The following is a 22,438-nucleotide window of genomic DNA, read 5'->3' as shown; positions in this document are numbered from 1 at the left end:
GCAAATAATGTATGCATTTTGTAATTAAACGTGGTAAACTATCAGCTCCGTCAAATTTCAGACTCAACAATGTGAGTCATGGGAGCCAACTATCGGCAGTTAAGAAGCTAACAATAATTCGGTGAAAGTCCCTAGGTTTCGACGAATTTCTAACAACGATTATCGCTCGGACTGTACCGCCGAACTATACGGCTTGCGTGAACAAGATGGCCGTACTTCATGATTAGAAACTCTGAATTTCTGGTTGGAACTTTAGATATGTAATTTTGAGATTGTAACAGATCGTAATGTCTGAGAAATATTCGTTCCGGACCCGAGACAAATTCCTTCATTCATTGAATTAGGTGACTCACCGATCGCGCGGGTGACCACACGGGGCTTTTACCAACCGCAAGTCGTTCGTTGATCAACACTTTCATACAGCTCAGATGCGTTCACATAAGTTATCAACGAAACGCGCTCAATATCGACATTCGTAATTATCACTTCAGATCTTTGCGATATTCTCTTAACATAACGTGTGTATATCCGGAGGATAAATACTCATGCGTTACCGTTCAGTGGAAATTAAAAGTACGCGTCACCGTTGTAGAGTTTCTCGCGTTTGTATTTCCCGGTCCTACCTAACTAGGCGTTTATGGATGGCAGTGCCATCGCTCAAATCGTACTGAGTGACTGAAAATCGTCCAGTACTTTATTTTACGATTAAGCACGCGTACGTAAGTGTTGTACGTGGAGATTCGGTGTACAGCAGTGTGAACCGTGAATAATTTCGGATCGAATGGATTGAATTTTGTTCGAGGAGAAGAGAGAATGACAAAGTGGTAAATATCGAGGATTGAAAGGTTGGCGCCATTAGATAAAGAGCGTTCCGTAACTGATAAGTGGCGTCGTTGTAGCCCCGGCGGTGTAAGAGATACACAAGGCAGTGGCACAAATGCTGGCTGCAACGCTGCATGTACTCTTGGTGTGTTGTCTGACAATGAGCGGTGTTGGTGATAAACTAATTTTTTAATTATTCTCTTGTCAACGGCAGTGGAGAAAGATACAAAAGGATTATTAATGAATGTACGTAACAGTGAGTGCGATAGGGGTGTTTTATGTGGGGCTAATAAGCTGCAACTATGTTTAATGTACCGCCAAAATTTTACGAGCTGTGTCGCCTTTGTTTATCGTCGGACGGTGTAAAATTATCCATTTTTGACGAAGAGGGCACGCAGCGTAACTTCGCTGACAAGATACTTACGTGCCTATCGATAGCGGTGAGTTTACGAGACAACTTTTATCAATCATTAAACAAATAAACCCCTTAATATACCATCAACTATACGCAACATCTGGCCTAATGACAAGAGAGAAAGTTTGGCGTAAGATGTGTCGGAAAGATAAGAGGCTTGAGAATTTAAAATGGCAGTGATAAGCTCCTTGTAGGCTTATACAGACCGCTGGGGGGGGGGGCAGCTCCTTATTTAGACACCCTGTTATCAGGTTTCACCTACTCGTCGCTTGTCACTTTATTCCATAGCGATTCGATATCGTACACCGAGAAATATTATGAATACGCGTTTCTCTGCTTATCCATCCGTCCTATACGTGTATAACTACACGTACGTACCCTGGTTCCTATGTTACGTTTATTCGGCCCATGTGATTCTCCAGGTGATAAGCTAAATTTATCCAAACTTAGTCACCTATCTCCGTCTCATTCGTATCACTGCGTCCTCCGTCATGAATATCTTTCGCGATACATCGTAATTCGTAAATTTCGGGTTTTTTAAACCGCATCTTTTTTTTTCCTTTTTTTTTTTTTGTTCCTTCAAAGTCCAGCTACGCGCGTCGTTCTACGTTCACGTAATATTAAATAAACAAATAATCGAGTTTATTTTATTACCGAAAATGAAAAACCAACCCATCTCTCCCCTCCTTCCCAACCCCACTCTCAATAATTTTTCTCATTCGCACAATATCACCATGAACCATTAGTAGTTAACTTGAAAAAATTTCACTCGTATTAATTTAACGAAAAGAAAAATGTTAGGTTAAAATACTGCAACGATTTTATGAATTGCACAGGTGAATGATGGGGACTCTCTTCCACCAATCATATGCCATCGCTGTGTGTACAAGTTAGATGTACTTCATAACTTCCGTGAAGTATCTCGCAAGTCTGATGTCATCCTGAAACAGTATCTGGATTATGCCATGCAACTGTCTAACGGAGACCAGGTAAAAACTTGAAAGATCAATGACTGTCTATCAATCTCTTGACCAATTTTTTCGAAAATCTTTTTCTGCCGAAAGATATAATTTCATTTAGCGTATTTCTACATAAAGGAAGAGTGACAGAAAAAAAAAAATCCATTCATGTCTGAAATGAGGAAAGAAAAAAAGAAAGAGAAATGATTAGCAAGAGGAAAGGATACTTGGTATCAATGACTACTCACGTAGTTCAAGTTGGCCTGATGTGCTGACAGTGATACCTAGTAATTTCGTTCCGTTCCACGTAGTGATGCAATGACGGAATGTGCTATATGTGCAATTTGATTGTAGATAAGAACTGAGTGTCACTGTATTTTATATTCCACATGTTCTCACTCATTCTCAACTCTCAACTTACAGCAATTAATTATCAGAACAACCTCAAGGTTTTCCCCGTTAACTGAAATCACTTATCGCGTTAGTTTGATAGTGTTCGTTTTTTTTTTTGTTTTTTTTTTTTTCTTTCCGAGTTAAAGGTTACTTTTAGATAAATATATCATAATTGGCCTAAACAACTAAGCAACACTGCATTATTTTTACAGGACAATCAATCTTTCTCCACTGCCAAAGTAGCAGACTTAAGTCCGCTCCAGTCGTTTCTTCAATTGAACAAAACCCTTTTCAATGAGAAGCCCAATTCTCCAGCCAGTATTCAAAATGTATCGCCGTCAACGCAGACTCATCACTTAGAATTACGCACGAAGGAGATGCCTGAGCAAGACGCGATAAAATGTGAACCAGAAGATGATACGTGCTCAAACAGTTCCGACCCAGAGAGATTGGAGATCGAAGATCGTGATCCTGAATCTGATGGGGAAGAAAATGGCTATGACATGACCGTTAGTAAGAGGGTCAAATTGGATACTGGATACGAAAGTTCTAAACAAAGTACACCCAATCGAAGTCCTGTTAATAGAATGGACACTCCCGAAAGCAACTGTTCTGACACACACATCGATCAAGAGACAACAAAACTTTGGCAGGCACTTGCAAAGTGAGTAACTACATTTTCGTAACCTGTTTTTTTGTCAATCACATCAATGTATTAATGTTATTTAAAGATTTAGCAGAATTAACTTGACTGGTTCCAAATTTTTTAACGCGTTTTTTAAGTGATGAATCTTAATAGTGTAGTTTCTTTATCATATTTGGGACAATCTGTTCCAAGAAGTTTCACCATATCTGTTATGAGTGAAGATTGAGGGTTGTTAGCCTGATTCTCACCTGCTACTTGACCTTGTAAATCTGTTTAAACTTTACAACAAATTCTCACTATTGGAATGTTTCGAGTACAAGATCGTATTTGCTGTTTACAAGTAGTTCCGTTTTGATAAAGGTATACAATATTGGATAGTAGTTATTTTCAGCTGACCTGCATAATTAAACAATCATTTTTATTGGCCTAGTAACAGAAGTTTGGAAATAACAAGAACAAATGGTGATAAGTTGAACAACGGGTTTAGTGGTGAAGCAACTAATTTGTTGCGCTCTCTAATCAACAATAGGCAGATCGGTATCACCGCCGTTGAGACTGGCAAAGTGTCTCCGCAGATACGATTCTACCGGGATACCCAGGGTACAACAATTGAGCGAACAATGCCAGATTGCTCTGTGCTTGGAAATCGCACTAATATGTCATGCATCGATAACAAGGTAAACTCATGTAGAAAAGACGAAATAGCATTTTTTTTTTCTGTACCCATCGTTTTTTCCCTTCTTATTTGCTTGTAATTACAAACTATCAATGAATTATTTATAAAAAAGGTACATCTTCTCTGGCAATAATAGTTGTGCAAATTTTCTTCTGAAACTGGGGTATAAAATTCACATCTTATCAACACAGTACTGAGAAATACAAATGCAAATTCCACAAAGCCAGATGGGTGAACTTAGAGAGACCCAGGTAGCTACTAGGGGTGTTAAGGGAGCCCATGGGTCTGAATAAAGGCACACCTGGCCTGACAGGTAGAGGCTTTGACGGTCTAACAAATAATAGATAACTGGAACTGCTTTGTGATGTGCTCCAAGTTAAGCCCTACTCTAGAAATTTTGTCAACCGACTATCAACAGATGTTCAGATAAAAATGTGAAATTCTTTGTTGTTTACTAAACTTTTTCCATTATTGAATTTTATTTGAATATATAATGACAAAATGCAATTCTTCGTAAAATGTATTTCATTTTACAAACATAATTTAATGACAATCAATTTATAAACTTTTATTCTATATTTTAATAAGAATTCAATTGGTGTTGAATTCAATTTTTGTTGTATAGAGTACTTCCATGGATAGTAATCCTTCCAGTCCTGCTAGTGTGGGAAAGAAAGAGACAAAGGGTAGGCGAAAACAAAGTTATCCCAGTAAAGCCCCTGCCAGTCCAGATGTGATTAATTATCACCACGAATCCAGCGAAGAACAGGCTCATGATTTCACTGCTTGGTCTAATAAAATGAAAGGAAAGGTCAGTGCAAGCAAATAATCTGTTGAATACTGGTTTCAGTAGTACAATTCTAGTGAATTTTGAGTGAAACTATTTTTGTTTTATATTTCATAACAGGTCGGTGAGCAGAAACAGTTTGATCCGCACAGTGGAAACATTGCTAAAAAAGTTGACATGTCTTGTACAAATTGTGGGACTATGACAACAACAATATGGCGGCGAAATATGAAAGGAGAAATGGTCTGTAATGCTTGTGGGTTGTACTATAAACTCCATGGAGTAAATCGCCCTGTCACAATGCGAAGGGACACTATTCATACGCGTAGACGCAGGCCGAAAGGCGAAAAACCAACGAGACACAGAAGTATGAAATTTTTGTAATTAGCCATTTGTTTTCCTATCAATAATCATTATTATAAAGATATTTGAATCTGTGCTTGTGTAGGAAACTGTTATTGAGCCCATCAAGCGAGCTTTTAAGTGATTTTAAAATAATTACCTATCAAACCGAAATTGTCATTGGTATTTTCAATGATTGCTGTGCTAATCAGTTCACCTCTCTTCGATTAGTTTGTGAAACTTGTTGAATCCAAAAATTCGGAATATATTATTGACTTCGCTAAAGTAAAAAACAATCGTACATTTCAAAAGATGGTTGTAAAGAATAGATTTTTAACTGGCTAACAGAAAAAGGAGACGGAAATTCATCACAGCCTGAACAGTTGGATTCGGAGAGTGCAGACATGTTAGCAGCTCTTCGTAGGCAGATCCAACCTCACCTTATGATGGCAGCATTGACTCCTCCTCGTATACCAGGAACTCATCCTCCACCTACTTCTACCCCCCAACTGAACTATCCACTCCCCCTTCCTGGGTATATGATGCACGTAAGTTATTCTTCATTGCCTTTTTTTTTTTTTTTTTTGTTTTATAATCACATTACTGGGTGACTTGGCTTCAATAAAATTTCACTTTCCGTTATTAGCATTTGAAGAGCGAAGTGATGGAACAGCAACGTAACATTACAGAAGAAGCAGATGAAGGGGATGAAGAAAATGTCTCGGATGTACCGCTAAATCTAGTTGCTACGTCGCTGTCGGTAGATGCCCAGTGAGAGTTTCGTCTTGTTCACGAGAAGCGTAAATATATAGTATAAAATGTAACTAAGAATCTCTGCACAGACATAGATCTGTCCGGTGACACACAGGGTGTTAGCGGCATGCTCTCTACAAGATATCAAGTAATGAATTACCTATATGAAAAAAGAAAAGATAAAACAGGGAATCGAAATATTGCACAGTATTCCCAAAGCTGTGTGGCCTGGGGAACAAAACGCAAATAAATGATGATATTAATTCGCAGTATTACCCTAATTATGAGAAGTTATACGAATTGTACATATGAAAACGAGAAAATATTTTTATACTAAATTTTCTATGCTTGCAAGTGGTGATATAACGATTGTATATACAAACTGTTTTTTGATGTTGTGAAGTTCTTACATAGATAGAAGAAGCCTGTTTTTTAATCAATTAATTAGTCGTAATCGAAGTTAAGTTGACGGTAAAAATGTGGTGCTGGAATTACTGTTCAAGGTTTCCAAAAAATTAAGAAGACGGAAAAAGAGAGATGAGAACAATCTAAAAGAGATTCTTTGTGCTTGTTTTTGATCAAATGATTAGTGATCACTTTCTTGGTTGCCTTAAGCTCACTAATTGGGTCATAAACTAGCTCTTAATCGAATTGTTCCCTAGGCCATTAGCTTTTTGACAACATAAGCAATCATAATACTCCATTAAGTTATATAATTTTAAGCTTTTTGCGAATGACCCAGTTAAACTTTACTAGTGATCGAAATTTTAATTTTAATATTTTTTTTTTTTTTTTTTTTTTAATCGTGAACAAGTGTATACTTTTAGGACAGACACAAAATTACAAAGGGTAACAAAAAATGTTGGTAGCGGGAAAGTTACCTTGCGTATTAATCGACGGTTAATTGCTAAGACCTTAGTATACTCACTAACTTAAAGTAACATATTTTTTATTTCATGTAGGAATGTGATGCCAGTATCGTCTTAATTACTGTATTTTACTGCTTTTTGTTAGTTTCTCTTCGTTTTTTTTTCATTTTTTTTTTTCATTTTTTTCTTCCTATTAAAAATCATGGACAATTTACTTACGGTATAATATGATTAATAATGTCTAGAGGTTGTAGATTCTTTTCGATACGTTTAACTTGTTTAAACACAGTGAAGTAATACTCTTACCGATTATATATGAGCCGTCAAAATGAACAGTATCGTTACAAAAAATTTTAAAATAAGGACACAAACTAGTACTTAAATGGTTTAAAAGCGTCACTACGTAATCTGACTATCCAAAAGCAATAACGGATCTGATTAGAATTACTTACATTGGTCATTTCGCAATAATACTCGTCAATCGTCGCGATGACTTTCTTAGCCCTTGACTTGCAGGAGTTTCAGGAAGTACGTAGGTAACGTTCTCCACTTAATGCCGGATTTTAAGAATAATCAACATCACCGCTTTCACGCTACTGCTGCCAATTATACGACCACTTCCAAGTTTCATGCAAAGACTTCCAGATAGGTTTTGGTTGCCTCCAGGGAATGCCCCCCATTGTAAAATATTATTAAACCTCGGATATTCGAATGTTTTTAACTAACAACGTATCAAATTGTGAACTGACTAAAGTGTTCCCTGGTGGACTAGTAACTAATGAATGAAGAATTTCATTGTAAGCATTTTCATTTTTTAACAAAGCACCTGAGAGATGCAGAAGGAATCGTTGATAAACATATTCCAGATTGTACAGATAACTGATGTTGATAAAACACAAAGATAAGCAGCCTTAAATAGTGCATAATATTGTGGCCAGTGCATCTACTCGCGTATTGTTATACTTAATATTGTATACCTAAATAACTTTGCCAAAAATAGATTTAGTTTTGTAACATAGAATATAGTTAAGGGCATAAAAATTTTATATATTTTCTTTTTCTCATCGCGTCATTGTATTTTGTTTTTTACTTTATTTAAATAATTTAATTTTTTTTTCTACTTCTCTCTTTCTCTCTCTCTCTTTCTCGGTATCTCTCTAACTGTTTCTCACCAACAACTAATATCAGCGGAAGTTTTTGACACTCTGGAAATTTAGTTTTGGCAGCAGCTGCCTAGTGGCTTAGCATTATACATACATATAGTTGTTATTCAAGAAGCCTTATAAACACACGTGTATAGATTATAGATATATATTATACAAAATATATATTATTCTATATTACTATATATATAAATGATAATTAGCTAAGCGATAGAGACAGTATAGGGTAGCGGCATAGTTAGGAACGGATGATCCATGCATGTGTTATAAGACGAGTATATTTTCCACTGTGATCTGAATTTCAAACTTTGCTACTTCCACAATAAGTAATATGTTATCAAACTCATACAAGCAGTAAATTCAATTCATTCGAAAATACGTTTCTGGCATTTCGAAACTAACTTTCAATTGCCTCAATAAATTTGTTTTTATATCTATGTCATTTCGCAAATATTTAAAAGGAAAGACAATTACATCTCTAAAATGAATAAATAAATTGATTACAAGTTCGAGTATATTCACGGATGAACTGTTTCAAGTCATGTTAGTATAACAATCGTAGTGCACAACTTTCATATACTTTAAAATTCCACAAAGGTAAAATCAACTTGAGCAAGGAAACTCTTTATGAATTAACTGGGCCGCAAACAGGTGTTGCACCACCAATCGTGTTCGATATTTTCTCCGTTGTTACATAAAATGAATAATAAAAAAGAAAAACATAAATAAATCACGTAGTATCGAAAAAATATTTAGATACAGAGTTCAGAGTTGAATTTTGAACTTGAGAGCACACGTAACTCGACTCGTCAGCAGGATTATTTGAATTCATGTATATTGTAGTATACTACATATACATGGTCAATTCTTTGAAGATATTCTTTTGATCTGAACAAATTTTTCGAATGACCATTTTCTACTACTACTGTAACTACTTTTACTATACCCTGAGTTAACAATAAATAACCGCACGTAACGCAGCTATACATAATATAAAGCGGACAGTTTTTGTTAGGCATTTTTAGACATGTCTCTGCAGTTGGCAGAATAAATTAAAGATATTATTATTATTATTATTATTACTACTACTACTACTACTATTATACATAGGTAGATTAGTTTTGAGCTCTCTACTAATACTGAAGCTGAAGTTATTCTTTGTAACTATACATTGATTGAGTATTGCTATTTTATTAATTATATTAATTAATTAATGGTTAATTATAGAGTATTCTAACATTATTATTATTATTATTATTATTATTGTTATTATTATTATTATTAATTAGTAACGAGTCTGCTATGGTTTTGACAATTTGGTTCAGGTAGTCGAGGCTTTTTTTTAATAGGTTTCTACATCAGTATTCCACTCCTTTAATTTAAATACTTTTAAGTTTTTTCTTTTCTTTTCTTTTTTTTTCTTTTTTACGTTGACACTACTTAAAAGGGTCACCTACGAATCATTACTTAATTATTAAATTATTTAGTTTTTTACATTTATTTTTACAACCCTAATTATTATTTAAGCGATAAATTATTACTTTTTATTTGCACCAACGTTTGCGTAACATTTGGCAGCGACTGGCTTAATTTATTCTACATTATATTTTATACAACCTGATTTATGTATTTTTTTCTTTTTTTAATAAGTCGATTCATATACTTAGCCTTTTGCGTTAATGGTCCTTGCATACGAGTTCTTGATGATGATATTTGTCAGATGATATAGATGGTAATACGGCAATGCTGTGAGTACAACACGTAAAGAGATGGGCCAAAATAGTCTTAACACCATGTCGAACATCTTATTTCATAATAGTATCATTTTTTCAATTAAAGTGTACTTGATCTCACACTTGTAAGACAATAGTTTTTTTCGTGGCAGGTAACCTCACATGCCACAAATCCTATTTTCTGCGCTATGTCCTTTCAAAAAAAAAAAAAAATAGTGTAGTTTTTAAAAGCACTAGCGCTTGAGAGTCGCCTTTTAAGCACTAGGACTCATAAAAACTATGAAGTAATTGAGTTGTTGACAGAGATAGCGTGGAAAAATATTTACAGAAAAGCCTTTTACCGATTCTATCAATATGATATTTTTAAAAACTTGGTAATGATATCATCCATTTTTTCATAAATTATTATTCGTATTTATAAAAATAAATTCTAGAACGAAGCACTTACGCAGTGGTATTGTGCACTTGTGAGTTGGTAATGGAGAATAAACCCCAATTACGTTGTAAAATACCTTACTTTTCTATTGTGAAAAATACAAAACCCTATAAATTAGGTACATATGCATAATACTCAAGAAGAAGCTTAGAATTGCTTGAAAATTGAGTTTTTACTATAAATTTAGATCATTCGTCCCCTTTATTTGTTGGAATTAGTAATATGCTATGATTCTATTTCGTAATCGTTGAACGACTTCAAATGAATGACAAAAGATTTGGTCCATTAAAAGCATGTGCCAAAAGTGATGATACTGCGTATTCTTATTTGGCAAAAAAAAAAAACAAAAAAAGGGAAGTGAAATAAAAAATATTAAAATATGAGTAAATAAATGAATTTACAAGCCAGAAATGGAAACAGTGGACAATCACGCTCTGCTGGTATCATATACAATTTTCCAAGTCTGAATAGACATTACCACTTGAATGATGAGTCATCACTTTGAATCTTGGTTTTGCATTGAAACTTGCTTGCTATACCTGTAGTATGTTGTATCCATCTCTGTAATGTACATGAGTTACCGTTTGCATATTCTTGCATATGACATACATAACACTCATACTGAATTTTATTTAATTCTCACACGAGTATTAATCCAAACTAATTGACTGAGTATTATTTTTATAATAAAGTATAACAATAATGATGATAATAATGATAATAATAATACTAACACGTCACGAAATTATAGAAATTTGAATAAAGCACGAAGAGATAGTAATGAATGAGTACAGAAGTATGAAATGAATAATGAAAAATCTAATGAACATGACAAACTATGAGAAAAACATGGTATCATAATGTAGTATTACGTGTTTGTTCTTCTTAAATGGAGAAAGATCAATACACTGTTAGCGCTCTGGCATATTTTGTATACAATGCTGTGGTGGTGTTGAAATTGGCTAAAGACTAACTTACGAAGTGAAAATATATTGTAATACGTATGCATAAAAAGTAATAATATTTAAAAGCAACTTAGTTTTGTATTCTAAACTGTAATAAGTTAGTTTGGGCTAATGCCAGCAGCTGTTGAGATTACTCAAGGTTGTGTGTATCATTATAAGTATTTTGAATTGTTGAATAGTAATATAATAATAGTAAGCAGAAAGCACAGGGCGCGATAATCATCCCCCCTCCCTCCCTAGACAACGTAACCCTCGGGTAATGGATAACTGATACTATACGCTGTGGTTGGTAGTATTTCTGATCCAAATTTTGTCATAATTATATCATACACAAATGATTTACTCTATTTAATCGATATACTTTGTTTTGCCCGTGTTTTTATATTTTATTATTATTATTATTATTACTACTACTACTACTACTACTACTACTACTACTACTAGTATTCCTATACATAATGTTGTGACAAGTAAGTTTTGATTTTTTTTTTTTACATTTCTTTTCTCTTTCTAATTTATGATAGAAATCTCCCATGACAGGTGTACCTAATTTATATACTTATATTATGGGTTTACAAATAACAAAAATCATGTTTTTGTATTATAATGGATATAACGATGCTAGAGATTTTAAGCTATTTATTCGGCTACTATGTGATTTATTAAAAATTATTTTTAAAAAGTTGTTCTATCCACGTCATAAGTAGTTACACATTCACACCAGAATTGGTCAATTATGCCTTAAAACTAGAATGAAAAAATTTACTAAAATAACGTCCATCACGGAGCACATGAAATTTTTACTCACATTGATTTAATAATATTAAATACGTCACATAGAACGAATTAAATACTTAATACTCAATATTGAATGAATTCTTGTAATTACCGATGATGATTAGTGAGCGTCAAATTAGTTTTTGTTTGTCCTGTGATGTGTATCATATACTTTGTTAGATAGTTGCCTAGGAATGTTTAAGGCAAGAGTTTGGATTGTGCTTGTTTAAATTTTAAATCTGCCGAAATTTATCACAATTAGGTTTTAACCTAGTTCTACTTCCGTTCTTTTCTTCAATCGTATTTGTTTTTTTTTTTTTTTTTTTCATTGAAACGAATAAACATTAAGACTATAGAAAACGCAGGGAATTGTAGCATCATAGTCTTCCAGTCACATGTTAACGTCAGTTTAAGACAATATTTTTGGTCACACGATGCTAACACCCCTAGAAAATTCATGCGATCATTTCAATCTGTCAGCAAACTCCTTAAGTATTCTAAAATAAACACACGATAATTTTGCTCTCCTAAAGCCAATTAATCCTCAGTGTTTTGCAAGCACTCTCTGATGGATGCGATTTCTATTTTTATGCAGTTTGATACCCTTCATTTGGTTCTGTACGCAGTTCTATACTTTTCACTACTTCAGGAATCTGCAAAATGTTGTGGCACATAATGAATAAGAGTCGGAGGATCCATGACTCTCTAGTTTCAATTACCAATATTCATACAAAATTATGAGTTTACCTTTATAGTGGTTGATAGGATTTGATTTTAATTTTTACAACAGAAATAAGAATGCGAAAAGAGATTGGATGATGTTTACGTAAATATAAAAAGTAGCCTTAATGAATTTTTCGAGGGCATCTTATGCAAGGGCATTGTTCTGATACCACAGACGCAGCTTCATAAAAATCTTCAATAAAAAATAATGTGTTGATAATTCTGTATTCTGTATACTTTATACTTTATTCAACATTGTGACAAAGTATTTCACAGGTAATACGTTTTATTATTATTTTTTAATCATGCTATAATACATTACATATGACCACCAATATCTACATTATTCATACCAAGATTATATAGTGAAATTGATCTAATAAACGCTAATCTTGGGGGGCTTTCTTAAGAGAAGGAAGGTCCCAATTCTGCATGCCTGGTTTCTTCGAAACTGCCATGTAGACCAGAGCTCCTCTTCCTGGTATTGGCTTTACCGCCACATATGTTCTGTGATCCTCGGACCATTTTGAGTGGAACTGAATCGTCGGCTGGTTGACCGTGTCTTTTAAAATTTCTTCCGCAGACTTCCCAGTGAATTCATCCTGATGTTGAGTGATTTTATTTACATTTCATGATACCCTGATAGTGGTAATAAAAAGTTCTAGAGTTTTATATTATTTTGTAATAGATTTTACTGGGTAATCCAAAAATGCCAAACTATTATCCGGATCACAGAGTAAATCTGGCTCAGACTCTAAACAGCCACGCAGAACACCGTCGCGCAGAACTTTTACCACGTATGACAGGAAGGCGTTCCTATTTTTCTTCACTTCCAAGTGAGCTGATTTTATGTTGCTCACTCTGATAAGCCATTTAGTTGCCAATTGTATCTCTGTTGAGTTGATGTAATATCTTGCATGAGTCAAAAAGGAGTAGTAAAAAGCTTTTTTCAGATTAGGTACCCCAACCTTTCTTATTGCCTAAATTCTTGAGCAAAAATTTAGCTATCTCCATTTTTTTGTTGAACTGCTCGTCGTACATTAAGCCGATATCTCTCAGTGACATTTTTTCCATTTTGACTATTGGAATTTCGTGCAGTTGTATTATCAGTAAAAGGTTAAGAGGTGAAATAAAATTTGGGGTGAAAGAGACTTAAAAAATAGAGAGCAAAGTCAAGACCGGATACTCTATCCCGCAATGATGATTCAACAAAGTTCACTTTTGTTTATTTAGAAAAAAAAAATAAAAATTTAAATAAGAGGGTTTCGTGGGCACAACAATTATTGCATTCTAGTAATTTTTACATATTTATATATTGCTGTTCCATTTTTCTAATTACATTTATCCTGAAACCGTTAAATGCGGTAGTGTATTCGAACGCGTCACAAATAGTGGGAAGTTTCAAACGCAGCCCGCCGTAAGTGGATTTGACTCCGTCAGTGAATTAATTCGGCGGCGTCCGCGTCGTACGCGCGTCCAGATTTCCGGTTCCGCCGCGCCAGCTCCCCTTGTTGAAAGTTTCGGTGCTTCCGTCATTCGCCATCTTGGCATCGTTCGATGCGAAAGACAGAGCGGCGGTTTATTTTGCTTAATTTGGTGTGAATACGCTATTCTATTGTCAGTGAAAGTATACAAGAGTAACAAGAAAATGAGCTACGGCAGGCCGCCGCCCCGTATCGACGGCATGGTGTCGTTGAAAGTCGATAATCTCACGTATAGAACAACGCCGGAGGATCTGAGACGCGTGTTCGAGCGATGCGGCGAAGTTGGGGACATTTACATACCTCGTGACCGATTCACCCGTGAGAGTCGAGGCTTCGCCTTCGTCAGGTAATCTTACATAAAATTACCATCTTACCTTGCCTCCCAACCGACGATGGTCGCGCGCTATGTTAATTGCTTGAATGTGTACATAAAACGCGTACGTACGTCGTAAACGGGACCCGTGACGTCACCCGTCTCACACGCAGCTGCCGCTCAATATTTTTGCCTCGGCTATTTTCAGTTCCGTATTCGTTATTCTGACCCTAGTACTGTACGCTCTATTCTATTTTCCGCAGATTCTACGACAAGCGGGACGCCGAAGATGCACTTGACGCCATGGATGGACGTCTCCTTGACGGCAGGGAGTTGAGAGTTCAGATGGCTCGTTATGGACGGCCAACTTCACCGCACCGAAGCCGCGGAAGCCGACGTCGCGGAAGGTTAGTCTTTCTTCCATCAATCAGTCTCTCGGTTCATTGTTGACTGATTTCCCTCTTTTGATCCTCATTGTTGCATCAAGATATTGATAACGTGTTTGGTAGAGTTTTGTTAGTTCTTTACAATTCCGTTAGGTCAGCTACATGAATGAAAAGCGATTAATGATTTTTTATGCAGATGTTCTTACCGATACATTCCCTATTCTGTGTATTTTGTAGTTGAAATCATCAACCCTTTGTTCAACTTTTGGAAAGAAGTAACGAATTAAATTATTAAAGTCAAAATTCATTTTCAATCGCGAATCGTTAACTTCAAATACCCTCATTCATTTGTCAGATCACGTAGCAGAAGCAGGGACCGTAGACGTTCACGTTCCAGGTCTCGGTCTAGGTCACGCAGTCGCGATCGAGATCGCAAACGATCTTACAGTCGCAGTCGCAGTCGTTCCCGTTCGGACAGCAAGAGCTCTCGTGGCAAGTCACACTCACGCAGCAAATCGCAGGAAAGACAGAAAGATAGCCGTTCCAAGTCAAGGTAAGCATTACTACATATCCATCTTCATACCATTTGTAGTTTACAAAAATTTTGCACCTCAAGCACTGGAATAATTAACTCATATCAGTCTTGAATTGAATTGGGAAAATAGTCTTTCTATAATTCATCTTTTTGCTTGTAGGGATTGAAGATGATATGGCTCCGAGTGTATAGCAGGGAACTGATGGATGTGCTCAGTTGCAAAAGCAGTAAAGCATTCTGACAAAACAATAAAGGTATTCCATTATACTCTGTACCTAAGCCACATTACCTTGTTCACATCTTTCTATCATTTATTATATTACCCTACAATGACGCACTTGGGTGGGTTTTGAATAAAAAGAACCTAGTTTAATTATAGTGTAATATACATAAACTACATTAGCAAAGACTTGAGAAAGCTACGGTTTTAAGAATGAAATCTTCAACAATTTAGACGTTTATTATTGTTGCTGATTTAGATTACACCATTAGTTAGGTTTTGTCATGAACATCAGATATTCCTTTGCCATGCTCTTTCTCGTGATTGAATTTGATACTATAATTAATCCGACCTTCTTGTGATCTAAAACAGTACCATGTTGACGTTTTTTATTTTTTTCAACACCATATAGAAAACTACCCAAAAATAAAAGTAAATAAACAATTACAATTGTATGTGGATTACACTTCAGCTAAATAGTCGTATTCCATATTTTTGTATAACAAGTTTGAAGTTATCATTGAAATTAATGACTCATCTACTTCTAAACTAAATTCATGAGAATTGTAGTGCAATTGTGTAAGGTTATTGTGATACGAGTGTTCGCAAGCTATTTTTTTCTTTACAAATTTTCAGTACAATTTTTGTAAAAGAGTCATCATATTTGCACTATTCAACTCGTTTGTAATGATAGTTTTCATCATTGAAAATAAAAACGGTTTCCTGCTTAAAATTTTCTATCCCTTGAAAATAGCTCTTAAAACTTCAATATTTTTGCTTCATGTCGAGTTTTCACAAGATTGTACGGATCAAATTCTCTGACTCAGATGTTTCCAAATCTTCTTGTTTAATATCATGAAAAAGCTATAAAAATCGTGCGAATTCAGTAATTCAGTCAGGTACTACAGGTAGATTAACAATTGAAACAAAAATTAGAACAAGTAATTCCACACCCTATGGAGATTGGAACACTAAACTGAACTTACAAAAACATTCAAAACTAATTGACAATTAAATCTAAATTTGTACAGAATCATTGTACTCTGATATTGAATGTAGTTTTGCTCACATTACCCTTAATTAGATTGACCCTACCTGAGCATACAAATTTTCTTTAACTTGTATTAGAAGTTGAGAATCATGATATGTCCGAGCGTTAAACTTAAGTTCTATGTTCTGTAGTGCGATTTACAGGTTTGTTTGTGTAAATTTGCCATTTATAATAAAGTAAATTATGCTGCAAAGGCTAATATTTTTGCTTGAAATTGAATCAACTAATAAAAATGAGTGTTGTATAGATCTAGAAGACTGTAAATGTTCTCTCAGTGATACATCATGGAATTAATATTCCCTGTAGTAGTTTTGAATATCAATAATTACTGCATAATTTTAATCGTATGATCGATGAAATTTAATAGGAATACCTTCTCAGCAATAATCGTAACATTAATGATAATAATAAGAAGAAGAATAACAATAGTAGTAATAGTAATGTTCGTATAATCATAACAATTGTAAAATGGATGGATAGCCTTAAAGTTGCCTTTGTATTCTCAGATGAGTTCGAAAGTATCATTGCTGACTTTATTAAAGTTTCACTTGATAAAGTATTACCATGTAGTTATTAAATTGGCAATAATGGCTCGAAAATTTTATATGCCAGGTTTCATGCTTGATATTATGAATAATTAAATAAAGACGATCTTGATATACTCAGATTATTATTTTTCTTTTTTTTTCAAACTATTTTGATCACGTTGATAAATTGTCGGTTTGCATCAGTTTTTAAAACAAGGTTTTTTTTTCATAATTTGAAAACACATTTTATTTTTGTACTGTTCGTGAGAAACAGAATTGTGTGTGTGTGACTCCGCGCATTTTTACAAGTCCACATAATTTGTGAACCAAAGTAAAAAAAAGTTGAAATCTTTACAGGTTCTTTAGAATAACAATATTTTTTTTATGCACTCACTAGTTCTACACTGAATATAACATAATACATGGTAAAAAAAAAGTGTGTGACAAAATTGGCAGTGTGCTTGGGGAAAAAAACAATGAAACCATGAGATACATGTAATGTATTGATTTGGGTATGTTTATCATTGTTTCATCTTGAGAATGCTCACTTAAACAATCATCCATCTCATTTTAATGTACCCCATAATTTTAAGATTTTGAAAAGAAAAAAAACACATGACATCCATTTGATATCCGCTTGAATCGTCAATACTTGTATAATATAAATGATAGAGTCAAATATGGAAGCAGCGAAGTTATTTCATGTAACTAAGTTGTTATTTTATGGTGCCACAGGCGGTGGGAAGGAGTGGCGTGGCGAGTGTAGCTGATGATGGGGGTAGCTGAGTAAGCAGTAAGCCGAGTAGCGGGGCTGTAAGCAGTATGCAGTGTGCAGTAGCGAGCGAGCGGTTGGTGGTCTGGTGAAAGCGAGTTCGCGACCAGTCAGGCGAAAGTGTGCGAGCGTGAGCAGTCTGGGGGGTCAGAGTGCTGAGATATTGCTGAGAGCACTCGAGCACAGAAATTGCCGAAAGCAGCCAGAACTACGCTGTGCTGTCGCAGCCGATCTTTACTCGCAGGTAGCACGAGAATCACCAGACCTCGCAAGCAGCAACGCATATAGCAGCAATGAACAGAGTCTACCTTTTTTTATACACATTCATTAATATTCCTGATCACGAGATCCATATGTGGTTCTGTTCAAGTGTTTAATGAGTGAGAGGATGGCTGCAAAAAAAGGATGAGTAAAAACATGCATTCCACCCACTTACCACTCTGTCTTTTTCCTCCGATACTACACAAGGAAATTTCCCGTATTTATGCAATATGTAGAGTTGGCAAAAACTGTGTTTTGAGCGAATCTCCGTACCAAGAACACATGTTAGTTTTAATTTTCCTTTTCGTCCAGCCCCCTCAGTTCCTCATTAACAAACCATTGATCTCAAAATCAAGAATTATTGGTGCACGTGTACAAAGGTTTCTCGTTTCCCAGTAAATTATAAAGAAAACAGTTTACTGTTGATCATCATTAATTGAATTGTAATAAATGATAATCAAGGAGATAGTCTTTACAAGTAGTCTTATGGTTTTGTTCATTGAAGTTTATTGTTTGTGCTACGTTCTGAGTTGATACGTGTTGAATTGATTACGTTTTTCTACTTTTCATATTCTATAAACGTAACATTTGCTTGAAATCAACAGTAAACGTTCTTGTTGGGCTTGCTGATCTATGTTACTTTGTGATGGTATTATTATTCGTGGGTTAATATGAAAGACGCCTTCCGTTTAGTAGTCTACCATTGAGAAAATTGCCACTACTCCTTAATAAATGGCATAAGCTGGGGATATCATGTGTTTTTGTGTATCTGAATTTCAGGAATTCGATGGTCAACAATTTTCGTAGTTGAAAAGGTAAGATCTTATATAATTGGTGACAATATAAAGTAAATGGGGTATTTTTCAGATTGTTTGAGTGGATTTGTTTTGCATATAATTTTTGAAAACCAACATGTCTTTGGCGTAATTTAAAAATGGGAAAACAGTCTTAAAAATCTAGTGTCAATGATCAACATTTTTAAGCCTAAACTCCCAGGACGGCTATAGTTCACTTCTATTCATTTTGGAGGTTTTTGAAGAAAAATAAATAAGTAAAAGCAACAGTCAGTCTATTGTGTGTTGCTAGTTGAAGATGTTGACACATAACCCAAGATTTTAAGAATTTTTTAGATTTTCTAACTAACTTTATTCCTAAAATCAGAGTCGAAGGGTTATCCGGTGGCCATGATTTAAAAATATAAAAATGCCCCAAATGCACAACTACCTATACATATGTATAGAAGATTCTCCGAGGACTTCAAGGGATGTGGAATGTACTTTTTGAGATGACAATAAATACGATTTTTGGTAACATTTCTTGACTTTTAATAACACCATGATTCTCTCTCACACTGTCTTGTAAAATTGTAATTAAATCCATTCAGGAATACTTCCTGTAAATTGACAAGTTTACCTACTAGTTTTCTCCATTTTTATTTCGAGATTTTTTGCTCCTCATATCAGGTAAATTCATATACTAACTAATTTTACATAAAGAGATTTGATAGAGATTTTGAAATATTTCTATGAATAAATGTATACCTATGTATACATACCCACTTAAACGTAAAAGTATAATTTGAGATTCGTAGTAGATACATTAGAGTTAACGTAAAATTGTAATAAAGGTACAAAATATGTGCATGCATGCTAGAATAATAATGAGATAGAATAACAATTTTCAACAATCCTGAGATCAACCCTCCTTGACTTTAGGTTTTACTAAAATGTATGGTTGCAGAATTCTTCCAATCACGTACAGTACGGCCACAAGCACTTGGCCCACATAGTAAACACTGCCATAATAGTTGAGTGCATCTCGCAATTTGAGTACTTGGAAAGAAGCTGCTAGATAAGACATGCAGAAAGTTTTCATGAACCATCCCATGAAACCCCAGCCTTTCTTTGCCTGTAAGAAATTCAAGTTTTTATAAACATTGAAACAAATAATTATGCTGCAAAATACCAGAAATATCGTCAAATCAATTTTTGTTACATATAAACCTGTACTAACCAGGCTATTCTCTTCACTTTGTTTGTAGAATTTCACGTAAATGTCGTCCATTGGCAAATAAAACACGACCGAACAAATGCAGATGTAATAACCGGCATAATATCCATGCCATAGAGCGGATATAAGAAATGTAACTGGTACTCTGAGTACTTTGTGAGGAAATCTTTTATACACATATGCAGCCATCCAGTATTGTGTGCATGTGTTCCACATCTTCATGGCTACCCTGACATTTGTACAGCTCTCAACGCCCCACGTGTTGATGTTATGAATAGTCTCAAAATCGATATCTTCAGCCTTTATCTTCTCCGGATTCTTACTCCTGTAGAAGGAACAGTGGAAGTAGTGATCAAATAAACAGTTTCATTTCTAAATAAAGAAGGGGAAAAACATAATTCATTCTCACAAGTTTTCAAATGCCTGATAGTTCTTCGGCCCTAGACCAGAGATTGTCGTACAGCTCGTCGGATAAGCCCCTACTCCAGCCATTGTGCAAACGCATTCGGAAAGTGCCATGCCTGCGTAGATCCTCATTTTGAATACGAGAAATGATGGGTAAATATACCAAATTCGATACCAGAAGCTACGCTTCATGAATTCATCGGCCAGAAAGTACTAAAAAAAATTGAAAGAAGACATGCTGTTTAAAATAAAAAAGTTCGTATACAATTCAAGTTCTCCATTCTATCGTATGAAATAAAGTAGGATCATTCACCTCTGAAGGGTAGTAGTACCCTAAGAGGAGGTAGATTGTACTGTAAACTGCAATTTCTTTCAGTTTACCCAGTGTGACTCCCCAGTGATCCGCGATTTGGGCAAATGGTCTGTAAATTGAATCCCAGTATGTCCTGTAGCGATAGTACGGTCCTGAAAAATAACAAGTTATTGAGACTCTTGTCATTTTCGTGCTGTGGATAACAATCGTATTTTCACTGATCGATTCAATATGCAAGTCATTATCATGCACAGTCTATTTGAATATACTACTTATATACTTAACTGGTATAATGAATATTGACCTCCACATATGGGGTGACTGCATTTCAATTTTAAATCTACATTGAATACTACAAGTGAGATTTGTGAACATTCAAACAAATTTAGATTTCAAGGATTATGACTGCTTTGCTTTTGAAAAAAAAACACTTATAGATAAAATGTAAACCGTTGCTGCTATAACTAATCGTTCAATCAATTTACATCGATCAAAGAGACCAATCAGGACAAAGTTAGTAACTACAGCCTCGCAGGGATCAAGGGCTTTCCCAACTATAATCAATAATAGTATTCTGAATCTAGGAAACATACCGAGAAGACATGATGAAAGAGCAAACTAGGAATTGATTGATGATATCAGGTCCGTTTATCAATGGGCCTTTTATCATTAACTGCCTGATATCTGTTGCGATTTCAAAAACTAGTGTTGACTCTCTTAATTTCCTAGAGAGTTGAAAGCTACAAAAGCTACCAAATAATGTGACGAAGGTTGTTACCAGTCAATAGCCCTGCGTAGTTAAAACCATAGTGGAAAACATCAATGAATCCAACTTTATCAAAAGCTGGAGATTTGGCACCCGATGGATCATCAGCTGGTGCCGTTGCAGCTGAATTGATTTCAAATGCCAGTCCAACCAACTTCAATGTCAGCATCATCTGTATCATATTACCAGGTCCCGATGGTAAAGACAATCCGTACCAATCAGCCAGACGAAAGAAACCCAGCAAGTAGAAGAACGTGAAGGCAAAACTAACGATGTGACATTGCCTAAGGATTGATATAATATGTTTATGAAAATAATTGATATGTGGTTTACAATATAAAATACAAATTAAAGTAGCTGTCTGAACAATAAAAACAATAATAGCAAATACAATGGAAAAGCGTACTTCCAAGATAAGCGAGTAACAATTACTGCGTTCACAAGGGTGACGAATATCGGATGAATTATTTGCGATCCAGTAGCTAGGAATGCCACTGCAAACCCAACTCCAGTGCCAGCCCATTGCTTTGCTAAGGGATCCTTTATTTCTCGGTAGAAATGCCCGAACCCGATACAAAAAAGAAGCAGTAAGACGTAGACGATGTCATCCCACGACATTTTTCTTCACGGGTTTGGGTCGGTGCGAAATTTTTCACTGCCGAGTGGCAGTCAGTCCCATGCAAATAGCAACTCGCTAGTCGTAAATATCAACCAGTCGATCCGAGACGCGCGGCGTGACTGCTCGTTGCGTGTGCCGCGGCCACTACAGCTTTATAAGCAAGTTATAAGAGCGGCAAGTGACACGCGTGTAAGCGTGTAGGTCTATCAATGCCGGTAGGGACGTTGTTACTACATGATTACGAATGTACCGTAGAACGATAGTAGCTACTGTATCGCAAAGATGATATTTGATGTAGCTAAGATATCAAATAAGAG

At 35.2% G+C, this 22,438-nt stretch overlaps 4 protein-coding genes across 8 annotated transcripts; 2 read left to right on the top strand and 2 right to left on the bottom strand.

Annotated features, from left to right (window-relative positions):
- The first annotated feature begins 862 nt into the window (after positions 1 to 862).
- LOC124174568 (GATA-type transcription factor SRE1-like) lies at positions 863 to 10,067 on the top strand. Of its 3 annotated transcripts, none has more exons than XM_046553775.1 (8): positions 863 to 1,262; positions 2,074 to 2,226; positions 2,802 to 3,253; positions 3,765 to 3,912; positions 4,537 to 4,722; positions 4,819 to 5,065; positions 5,389 to 5,588; positions 5,687 to 10,067. In XM_046553775.1, exons 1-8 carry the CDS (start codon positions 1,125 to 1,127, stop codon positions 5,813 to 5,815), a joined length of 1,653 nt encoding a protein of 550 aa, XP_046409731.1. In that variant the 5' UTR covers positions 863 to 1,124; the 3' UTR covers positions 5,816 to 10,067. The 3 variants fall into 3 exon arrangements, with proteins under 3 accessions (XP_046409731.1, XP_046409730.1, XP_046409729.1); XM_046553774.1 differs by having other exon boundaries at positions 3,672 to 3,912; XM_046553773.1 differs by having other exon boundaries at positions 869 to 1,262; positions 3,666 to 3,912.
- Positions 10,068 to 12,686: 2,619 nt separating this feature from the next.
- Positions 12,687 to 13,701, bottom strand: LOC124174571. The gene is made up of 3 exons (XM_046553779.1): positions 13,428 to 13,701; positions 13,155 to 13,351; positions 12,687 to 13,061 (listed from the first exon to the last, which is right to left on the bottom strand). Exons 1-3 carry the CDS (start codon positions 13,531 to 13,533, stop codon positions 12,846 to 12,848), a joined length of 519 nt encoding a protein of 172 aa, XP_046409735.1. The 5' UTR covers positions 13,534 to 13,701; the 3' UTR covers positions 12,687 to 12,845.
- A 276-nt stretch (positions 13,702 to 13,977) lies between these two features.
- Positions 13,978 to 19,321, top strand: LOC124174570 (serine/arginine-rich splicing factor 2-like). Of its 3 annotated transcripts, XR_006868952.1 has the most exons (5): positions 13,981 to 14,289; positions 14,520 to 14,663; positions 14,998 to 15,195; positions 15,338 to 15,431; positions 17,711 to 19,321. XR_006868952.1 is itself a non-coding variant. In XM_046553778.1 (4 exons), exons 1-4 carry the CDS (start codon positions 14,108 to 14,110, stop codon positions 15,342 to 15,344), a joined length of 522 nt encoding a protein of 173 aa, XP_046409734.1. In that variant the 5' UTR covers positions 13,978 to 14,107; the 3' UTR covers positions 15,345 to 15,423. The 3 variants fall into 3 exon arrangements, 2 of the variants coding, with proteins under 2 accessions (XP_046409734.1, XP_046409733.1); XM_046553778.1 differs by lacking the exon at positions 17,711 to 19,321 and having other exon boundaries at positions 13,978 to 14,289; positions 15,007 to 15,195; positions 15,338 to 15,423; XM_046553777.1 differs by lacking the exon at positions 17,711 to 19,321 and having other exon boundaries at positions 15,338 to 16,647.
- LOC124174569 (lysophospholipid acyltransferase 7) lies at positions 18,921 to 22,120 on the bottom strand. Its single transcript, XM_046553776.1, has 6 exons — positions 21,909 to 22,120; positions 21,515 to 21,786; positions 20,737 to 20,888; positions 20,428 to 20,636; positions 20,022 to 20,343; positions 18,921 to 19,916 (listed from the first exon to the last, which is right to left on the bottom strand). Exons 1-6 carry the CDS (start codon positions 22,118 to 22,120, stop codon positions 19,704 to 19,706), a joined length of 1,380 nt encoding a protein of 459 aa, XP_046409732.1. The 3' UTR covers positions 18,921 to 19,703.
- Between the last annotated feature and the right edge of the window lie 318 nt (positions 22,121 to 22,438).

Source organism: Neodiprion fabricii, chromosome 2 (genome assembly GCF_021155785.1).
Source record: "Neodiprion fabricii isolate iyNeoFabr1 chromosome 2, iyNeoFabr1.1, whole genome shotgun sequence".
In the NCBI taxonomy this organism is placed as follows: Eukaryota; Metazoa; Arthropoda; class Insecta; order Hymenoptera; family Diprionidae; genus Neodiprion; species Neodiprion fabricii.
Note: the sequence above shows the minus strand (reverse complement) of the source record. Positions and strands in the feature narration are given on the sequence as shown.

What these genes read in the sequence shown, in the direction of transcription:
- LOC124174569 (XM_046553776.1), bottom strand. Translation starts at nt 22,120, where the DNA reads ATGTCGTGGGATGACATCGTCTACGTCTTACTGCTTCTTTTTTGTATC. An exon ending in GTTACTCGCTTATCTTGGAA is followed by an intron (nt 21,787 to 21,908) that starts GTACGCTTTTCC and finishes ATCAATCCTTAG; the next exon opens with GCAATGTCACATCGTTAGTT. An exon ending in GGTACTACTACCCTTCAGAG is followed by an intron (nt 20,637 to 20,736) that starts GTGAATGATCCT and finishes AATTTTTTTTAG; the next exon opens with TACTTTCTGGCCGATGAATT.
- LOC124174571 (XM_046553779.1), bottom strand. Translation starts at nt 13,533, where the DNA reads ATGGAAAAAATGTCACTGAGAGATATCGGCTTAATGTACGACGAGCAG. An exon ending in GAATTTAGGCAATAAGAAAG is followed by an intron (nt 13,352 to 13,427) that starts GTTGGGGTACCT and finishes TCAACTCAACAG; the next exon opens with AGATACAATTGGCAACTAAA. An exon ending in TGGCATTTTTGGATTACCCA is followed by an intron (nt 13,062 to 13,154) that starts GTAAAATCTATT and finishes ACTCAACATCAG; the next exon opens with GATGAATTCACTGGGAAGTC.
- LOC124174570 (XM_046553777.1), top strand. Translation starts at nt 14,108, where the DNA reads ATGAGCTACGGCAGGCCGCCGCCCCGTATCGACGGCATGGTGTCGTTG. An exon ending in CGAGGCTTCGCCTTCGTCAG is followed by an intron (nt 14,290 to 14,519) that starts GTAATCTTACAT and finishes TATTTTCCGCAG; the next exon opens with ATTCTACGACAAGCGGGACG. An exon ending in GGAAGCCGACGTCGCGGAAG is followed by an intron (nt 14,664 to 14,997) that starts GTTAGTCTTTCT and finishes TTCATTTGTCAG; the next exon opens with ATCACGTAGCAGAAGCAGGG.
- LOC124174568 (XM_046553773.1), top strand. Translation starts at nt 1,125, where the DNA reads ATGTTTAATGTACCGCCAAAATTTTACGAGCTGTGTCGCCTTTGTTTA. An exon ending in CTTTGGCAGGCACTTGCAAA is followed by an intron (nt 3,254 to 3,665) that starts GTGAGTAACTAC and finishes TTATTGGCCTAG; the next exon opens with TAACAGAAGTTTGGAAATAA. An exon ending in CTAATAAAATGAAAGGAAAG is followed by an intron (nt 4,723 to 4,818) that starts GTCAGTGCAAGC and finishes ATTTCATAACAG; the next exon opens with GTCGGTGAGCAGAAACAGTT.